Below are 9,177 nucleotides of genomic sequence, written 5' to 3' on the forward strand. Positions count from 1 at the left end.
CAGTACAAATTCAACTGTACCGTTTTTTTCGGTAAACAAGGACAATGAGAAAAAATAAATTTTCAGGAAAGCAAACAATATTTCTTAACATAAGGGGAAAAAAGGATGAGCAATCAAACCACTTTTATGGTTATCTCCACAGGTTAATCAAGATACGAGATGCGGTTTAGGGCATTTACTATTAAGAACTTGTAAATAAGGTTAAGCAAAAGAATGATGAATCTAAATATTGAAAAGACGTTAGTTCACCGCATATTATCTTAGAACTTTTTTAACCCAAACATTTATATCATTATGTTAGAAAAAGTAAAATAAAAAGGAGAAGCCGGGTAGAGTCAAAGTAAAAGTCCAAACCTCGATTTATTAGTCAACTTGGTTTGGCATCTTTGTACTAACTAATCAAATACTATAGTAAAAAGCGCAATTTCCCTAGCAGAAATTTCAAACGGTCAAATTGTTCCTAATAAACAATCCCTAAATCTCAACTGGCATTAACTAAATAAAGAACTAAGTCCAGCCTATCAACTAATTAAATTTTAATAAAGGAAACCCTAAGAACAAGAGAAATTAAAGATCAAAACGAGACGTTTGCGGTTAAAAAATATTTTACCAAAGAGGAAACAGCCAACAATCACATGTGAATGCAATAAAAAAGTTATTTTACGCGGCAGCTTTTTGATTTTGATCTTACTCTTCACTAGTATGGAAGTGAGTGGATACCAACTGATCTGATCTAATCTAATCAGATGATTCAGATCACTACCCATATGGTTTTCTTACCTAAGTTCACATTATTTATGAAAAACGTTAAAAAGACTACTGTGTTTTGTCAGTTATATTGATTAATTTGGTTTTAACTACCTTTTTTTTTTTTGGCAAAAAAGTTATTCCTTAATCATTAGGATTCTCACTACCAACTAAATGGTTTAGATGCATGAACTGTTCTCCCTCTCTAAACTTAACTACCCACCATATTTATTATCTTTTAATAAGCAATTTTGAGTAGAAATATTTCAAATCAAAACTCAGAAAAGTCTATTTAAATTGATGGCAATATTGTTGAGAATCCTTTTTTATGTTTGTTGGCTAGGGCCAAAAACTGCTCTTAACTTATGTTTGTTGTAACTAAGTAACTAGAAAATAATCATTAGGATATATAGATGCTGGGAAAAGAATGTATAGTGGTGGACAGGCAAAGAACTCTGAAAACCGTCTTAAGTTACGGATACTACAAAAGTCAAGGATAAATATCTCTCCTTTCAAATTTGATATACACATTCCCTTTTTATTTTTTGGTAACACTATTTTAATATTTTTTTTAATAAAAAGGAAAATTTCAAAACATATAAATACTCATAAACGCTGTACATTGTGGTTATGCATTTAATAAGTACTAAGTCATGCTAAAATAAGTAGACTAATAAGAGAGCATTAATTACATGACTAAACGCTGAAGAAAAAATAAAAATAGGTTATGCATTTTTATCTAAATTATTGCAAAACAAAAAAAAATAGATATTGAATACATTGTGGTTCGTAGAATTGAATTGAATGTCTTTTGTTAGCAATAATATTGATTTGATTTTGGTTTGACCTTTTGTTAGCATTATTTAAGTTATTAATATTAATGGCTATAAAACTTATTGGAACATTCAAAAGTTCTAAGTCCAACCTTGAAATAATATATTAAAAGATAATATTATAAAAAAGTTTAAGAAATATTTATAAATTACATCACAATAAGTATATTTATATATTAAATATATCTAATATTTCTATATATGTAATGTCGGGTTGGTTTGGTTTCGGTTTTACTTTCTTTAGTTAAAACCAAACCAAACCACTTATGGTCGGGTTTTGTTTTCTAACACCAATCCAAATCAAACCAAACTATATATAGTCGGGTTTTTTTTCTCGGTTTGACTCGGATTATCGGATTGGTGCTGTTTGTCAGTTTCCTTTGTACACGCCTAACGCTAAGTATTCTTTTACGGTTATTTAGGTTTTTTTATATGTCTAAATTTTAGTGGACATAATTATTCAATACTTAAATTTATAAAAAAATATACTACATATATACCCGGTGGTCTAAATGCCTCAAGTTCATGAGAACACTTATAGATCGTTTGGTAAGATGTGTTAGGGGAAAATAATACATGTATTAGTTCTGGTAACCCCTTATTTGATAGTGTTTTCAACTTAGGATAGTATTCTAATATCCTATGTATAACCAATACATAGCAAATCATGACATTAGTAATACCGTGGTTTTTAATGCATGGATAAGCATGTATACAATCCTATGGATGCATATTATTTTTAATACACTAAACCAAATAATGAATAAGAAATAACCCCAGCATAACTAATTCTAACATAATTAATCCCAATATTACTAATACACCGTAACAAACAACCCCCGAAAAGAAATCTAGTGAAGGATATACTTTGAAACTTTTCAGTAGTCACTCTTTTTACACATATACATTGAATTTTTTTCACTCTTGCCTATCTCATCCTAACACCTGTCTATATTAATAAAGCATATATAGTACCAAACATAATATATTAACAATTAATATCGAGAACAAAATAAAATAACGTAAAATATATCATTGAGACTATCAAATTCAATCTCCAACGAACCCCATCTTTACCAATCACCACCTTTATAAACTCAAAACCTAGTTCGCCATTTCCCTTCACTCCTCTCACCACCCCCTCCCATTTACACATTTCTCAAATCAAAAGCTATCTCACCTATTCATTTTGTTCATTCTGTTCATTAGTGCATCAACTAGTAAACCAGGAAAATGACACAAATGGGACGACAATGGTGGCTCAAAACCACCACCTCTACAACCGCCGGAGCCACGGCGGTAGACACCCTTTACGGCGGTGGTCGCACCACCAGAAGTTGTAGTTCAACATCATCAGAAAATAATACTGCAATGAGCTCATGTTGTGGGCTATCAAGATTAATGAGGAAGTTGAAGAGACGTAGCAATAAAATGTTGAAAACAGCGGCGAGTAGTACTACGTATACTAGTCGACAATCATCGTTCCAATGTCGGTACGATCCACTTAGTTATGCATTGAACTTTGATACAAGTGGAACTGGAAGTTTATTGGACGAAGATTATTACAAGTTCTGTGCTTTTTCTTCAAGGTTTGTTGCTACACCAAAAGCTGATCATCACTGTCAAACTTTAATGGCTGCTGCTTCCCACTAATATAAAGATCTAGTGGGAAAAAAGAAAATTAAGCAAAAAAAAGGGAAACGTATGTATCATTTTATCATATTATTTCTTTTAAACTTGATGGATATGAAAATGTTGTATACGGCTTATTAATTTGAGGATAAGAAATCCCAAGTTTTGGAGGAACGTAAAGGAAATGTCTTCAATCTTTACTTTGTTCCCTGTTCTTCTCTTTAACTTATCTTATATATATATGAAGTATATTTAACTTCTGATATTCTTTCTAGATAAATTCGAATAGTAGCCCAAAAAGAAAAACAAACCTCATAAAAGGTTTTACACAGTTAAGTTAAAATTACCCTCAGGTAAATGTTTAGACTAAAATTTAATTTGCTGATCTAGAAAATAAAGCACACGATGTGGCCAGAGGCGGAGCCAGGATTTCAAGCTTATGGGTTCGGATTTTAATTGTTTTAAGTTACTGGGTTCTAAAATAATAATTTATACATATTCAATGAATTTTTTAAAACAAATACATGGTTCGAATCAAAGCTACTGGGTTCGGTCGAACCCGCACTTAGCTCTCTAGCTCCGCCCCTGGATGTGGCGTAATTAACAGGTTAAAATACACGATAGTCTGTATAAATTAAATCAAAATATAGTACTTCCTCTGTTTTAATATATGTGAACATATTTGACTGGGCACGTAATTTAAGAAAAAATGAAGACTTTTGGAGTTTGTAGTCCTAAATAAGTCAGAAAGGGGTCCAGAATATTTGTGTAGTTATAAAAGGTTCTCATTAAATTAAAAGTAGAATTTTAAGTTTAAGTTAAATTGTTTTCAAATTTAAAAAAATGGATCATTCTTTTTGGAATGGGCCAAAAAGAAAATAAATTCAGTAACTGAAAACGGAGCAGTGGTTTCTTACTAGTGACTGCAGTGGTAAACAAATATGGATAAAAGCTTGCAAACCACTCGAGCTCTACCTCGACTTTTTTTCACGACAAACTTGCTTTATACCTTTAAATCCCATAAAATTAGCTAAATAACATTTTGCTCATTTAGTTTTCTGTGTTGGAGCGTGAGGGGTGGGGGTGGCTACAAATATTAATAAAAAGTGTGCATGCATGTTGGTTTGTACAATTGTGTGTGTGTGTGACAAAGAAAATGTTTGGTGAGCATGTGAAAGTGCCATGTGCTACCATTTCCAACAAATGTAAAATTATTATTAAGTGTACTATGTTTCAAAGGTCAGAATTCCGTGAACAGTGGACCACCAAACATGGTGTTAACAAAAAGGTTCCAGCATGGAAATCACACTTTAAAATAAAAAATGGAGTACTCATTAGTACAATTCTTAAATAGTCACTAGTAGTAGTACATTAATAAAACAGCCTTTCGGTTTTTAATTTAGGCTTATACAAGCTAATGTAAAAAATGAATATGAACCACGCTTATTGCTAAAAAACAAAATATATTCTAGCGATGGAAAATTCACAGGTTCAGTTTATTCAAGAATTCTCCCCAAGTCTCATAGTAGTAAATTTGCGTCTAAAAATATAGTAGTAAGTACTACACTCCGTCTACCCTCCTGTGTCTTCTTTTTTTTTTTTTCTTTTTTTTTTTTGGTTCAAAAGATAATATTCATTAATTAAAAGTTATGCGTACAGAGATATTGGTGCTCAGGTTGCACCATATTACAAACGATAGTATCACTAGTAGTACATACACTGTTTGTGGTATTCATAACGGAAGTATCATAAGTATGTTAGTGTATAGAATATTATCGTAATCTAGTATAGTGATTACCTCCCTTGCATCTGTTTCCACTTGCAGTGGTATTAGACTTAGTTGACCAGCTAGTTGAAGCCCCTGGATCAGTGCCTGAAGTTCCGCTACAATAGAAGTTGATTGTGGTATATTTTGTGAGAATCCCACAATCCAGTCTTCGAAGTGATTACGAATTACTCCACCGATGCCATCCATATTTGATCTTAGGGAATGGGCTCCATCCGTATTTAACTTGTAAATATTTGGTGCTGGAGGAATCCATTTTAAGGGCAATTTTAATTCTCATAGGTCTTGTGTGAAGTGAAGCTGCCAGGTAGGCATACTCTATGCTTTATTGTATTGTATAACTTTTGCTAACAGTAGCATGGCCTTGTTCGTAAAGATTTCTATTACGAACGAGCCAAATATGTAACGACCCGACCGATTTTAAGCTTCAACGCGTCGTTCGGCAGTTAGAGGCCATGAGCAGCTTCACTTCAGGTATTATGACCTGTACACGTGGTCGGAATTGAATTTCGGGAAGTTTGGAAAGAAAATTCTCATTTTGAAAGCTTTAAGTTGGATAAATTGACTAAGATTGAATTTTTGAGTAAACGACCCCGGAATCAGGATTTGGAAGTTCCAGCATGTTCGTATGATGATTTTGGACTTGGGCGTATGTCCGGATCGGGTTTTGGATGACCCGAGAGCATTTCGGCGCCTATTGTGTAAGTTAGCATTTCGGTACGGAGACGCCTGTACTTATCTTCGAGAGACTATAGGGCTATTAGGAGCACTTCCCTTCTTGATTCCCTCATCGTGCGATTTGATCCCTTTGAGGCTGATGCCCTTGTTTCCTTCCTATTCAATCTTATGCGACGCGAATTGCCTATTATAAATCAGAATTGAGGAATTTTAATGGTACTACAGATGTGGTGCGAGATGTTTCTGCCGGCGTAGTTGGTTGGACTATTGTCGTCACCTTGCGGAAGGGTATTATGTCATTTCATCTCAGTAGCTACACTTCTGAAGCTTGAGGCTATGCGCAGGTTGCTATGATACTCATGATTGGTTATCGCACAGTGTTGATGTGATGGTAGGATACTTGCTCATGTGTCGAGTCAGAGGGTGACTTGAAAGGAGGTCTACTCAGTGCATGATTCAAAGATTCGGTATTTTATTTCCGGCGGAGGAAAGGAAATCGAACTATAAATGATCCGGTTTGGGTTGATGGAGTAACGAGACTTGGTGTTTTCAAGTGTGGTGGAATTTTTATCTGCGACGTGGTGACGTCGTCCTCAATTGTACGTGTTAAGTTCGTCGGTGTTATGATCTTCTACAATTCACCTTTGGAGCAGAATTGTGAGGTAGTATTGAAGAAGCGACTGCCAGAGATCGCGAGGTGTGATTGTTCAGGATTGAATCGGTGTTTCTAATATCAACGGCTCGGGAAAGATGATCTTCGGAAAGGTTTAAAGTTAGTAGCGGTCTGTTGGTTCAAGTGCTACCGAGATAGGTTTTGATCTAAGGCATCAGCTGAGCAGCAAAGGATGAGGAAGGACATGTGGGAAGTGTCATGTGGTGATTAAATTTCTAGAAGGCCGGGTGTAAGAAGCGGAAGTCGAGTAGTTGCTTAAAGAAGAGGGGTTTGGCCAAAGTGGGAGAGTGGCAGAGTAGCATATTGGCTCAGTGGCAGGATAACTACACACATTGAGGAAAGTTTGGACTGACGTGTGAACTTTGGTGGATGGTGATTGGGTCCACGGGCTTGATTTAAAATATCGGCTATTATACGGCGGAAGATTTGATACGGCAGAAAAAAGTTGCTTGATATGAAGAAGGATACAACATGACTTTGGATTAGAAGGTATTGTCACACATTTAGTTGATAACCATGAGGAGTGAATGGGCTTGTACAGCTAGCGAATGAGCATGGCTCAAGTTGGGTTACATATTTCGTAGTAATCGTGTAGTGCAGCGTCGTTGGGAGACGTCGGCATGTAATTTCCACAGGTGGGTTATCTTTTATGAGCAGGTTAGCGGTCGCGTGGTGTTGACGAAGCTTATGCGAAGAATTCTACTGGATATCTAGTAAGAAGTCGAATATGTCAATGTTGCTAGAGATTCATAGTGTTCATGAAATGCTAACAGAAGGATTTCGAGGAATTTGACGGTTTGATTGCGCAAGTTTAGGTCAATAAGAGATAAGGAATCTTGGTGGGTTCCATAGTTGTGTAATGGTGGCTTTAAGCTAAGTGGGAGAGTCCCACCGCCTACAATTGGGTTGCATGGTTATCTACTTGTGAGGTTTCTGGCTATCGGCATAACGGCGAGTTATTTCAGCTAAGATAAAAGAATATAAATGGTAATTTGAGCAAATTATTTGAGAGATGTGTACCCTAAATGGCCTTATCGATTCTTGTTCGGGCTTTGGGAAGACTCAGGATTTGTGTTTCGTACGGAGGTGATTTACAAGGAAGTGATTCAATCGGGCGCCCCATGGAGATGGGTGTCCATGTACCAACGGAGCCTTAGAATCGATTATACTCGGGACCAAGCCAGAGTAGGTGACTCTCAACAACGGTCCTAGTGAATTCAAAGGTTAAAAAATGCGGCGCCTAAGGATTCAAGCCCGCAGTATGGTTAAGAATCAAGCTTTTGTATCAGATTGTGATAAGAGGCTCGGAATGATCTATGATATTTTTGACTTGCAGTATAGCATTGGGAGGAAAAAGAGAAAAAGACTTCGGATTCATAGAGGAATTATCAGAATGGGTGCATCAGTTAAAGATGCAAATATGCGTGCAAGGAGGGTATGAAACGGTTCATGGGTTTGGAGACAATGTGGTCTTATGGAATGGGGTCACTCAAGATGAGTGCGGATTTAGGTTGGTGATGTAAGGAATGGAGCTAATATTATCTCTAAGGCAAGTTAAGGATGAACTAGAAGAAGTTAGATTGGTCAGCCATGGTTGAATTGGCATAGTGGTGGCGGTACGTATGAGGCTCGACGGCCACCGCAATTGATTATATTTGGAAGTATTCAAGTATTATGGCATGTCCTGTGTAGGCGGATCCCGGAAGGGTTATGGTGGTTTAGATCACTACTTGAGGATTTGAATGTTCTACGGTTATGAGAAGTTACTCGCGTATTGCTATGATTCTCTTGGAATAAGTTAAGTAAAAGGTTTCTGTATGATGAAGTGTATACTCTATAAGTGGTTCAGGATGTTGATGAAATTCTTATACTGTCGCATATTGGCATGTTAGGTGCAGTGAGCGGTATGAAAACTGAATGTGAAGAACCGAGGTTACGGTTCGGTGTTGGCAAGGATGTCATGAGCTAGGATGAGCGGGAAGGGGATTTGAATGTTTGGAGCAAGCTGGTATTGTCTTCAGCGTCACCTGAGATTGGTGTTTTGTGAAAGAGGCTTTGCAACCTGGTTATAGATTCTTGATTTGCTTTACAGCGTTAGTGCGGCCGGTGGTATAGATGTGTAGACTTGTTATCTGGTGCGGAAGGTCGTGGGAGCATGTCTCACGAGGAGATTGTATGAGTGTGACATGTAGTCACTTGATTGATGGGAAATTTAAACCAAGTATGAAGATTGTGGTACTATCGCTAATTTGAGAATTTATGCCTGAAGGGCACTCGGTTTATTGGGTTGTGTATGTGGAGGTTTACTCCGATTATGATGGTTGTTCTTGTGAGTTATAGGGAAAAAAGGGTATTTATGGACCTTTGAAAGGTTATTTGCCTAGTACGGTGCGATCAAAATCGCCTTGAGGTCAGTGGATGGGTTTAAATATAAAGGTGGGCTCTATATCGGGCCGGATGTGTTCATTTCAGCATAGCACTCCTTATGAAGGAGTACTCAGACGTTGGATGCTATTTCGTCGCCGGCTATTTCATGCAATGCTATATCGGGTCGTGTGAGTTGTGAGACGGCTTGATAAATTTCTTAGGTGTTGAGGTTCTGCTTAGCGATGGTGTTATGCGAGCAGGATGGCTCTTGTGATTCAGATTATATATCGTACCTCGTTTGTGCTTGAGTTTTGTAGCTTATTGCGCTATCTGTCTTCCTAGGGATGGTATTATGCACTTAGTGTGCTTGCAACCGATATTTGGTACTTAGTAGTAATGAGCAATTTAGCTCGGTGTGTATCTCCTTGTGTGAGTTCTATGTTTGGATCGGGTTGCACGCC

General features: G+C 36.7%; 1 protein-coding gene across 1 annotated transcript; it reads left to right on the forward strand.

Annotated features, from left to right (window-relative positions):
• Window positions 1-2,649: 2,649 nt before the first annotated feature.
• LOC109208279 lies at window positions 2,650-3,416 on the forward strand. The gene has a single exon (XM_019371364.1). The coding sequence runs from the start codon at window positions 2,814-2,816 to the stop codon at window positions 3,231-3,233; it is 420 nt and encodes a 139-aa protein (XP_019226909.1). The 5' UTR covers window positions 2,650-2,813; the 3' UTR covers window positions 3,234-3,416.
• The last annotated feature ends 5,761 nt before the right edge of the window (window positions 3,417-9,177 follow it).

Source organism: Nicotiana attenuata, unplaced genomic scaffold, assembly GCF_001879085.1.
Source record: "Nicotiana attenuata strain UT unplaced genomic scaffold, NIATTr2, whole genome shotgun sequence".
Classification (NCBI taxonomy): Eukaryota; Viridiplantae; Streptophyta; class Magnoliopsida; order Solanales; family Solanaceae; genus Nicotiana; species Nicotiana attenuata.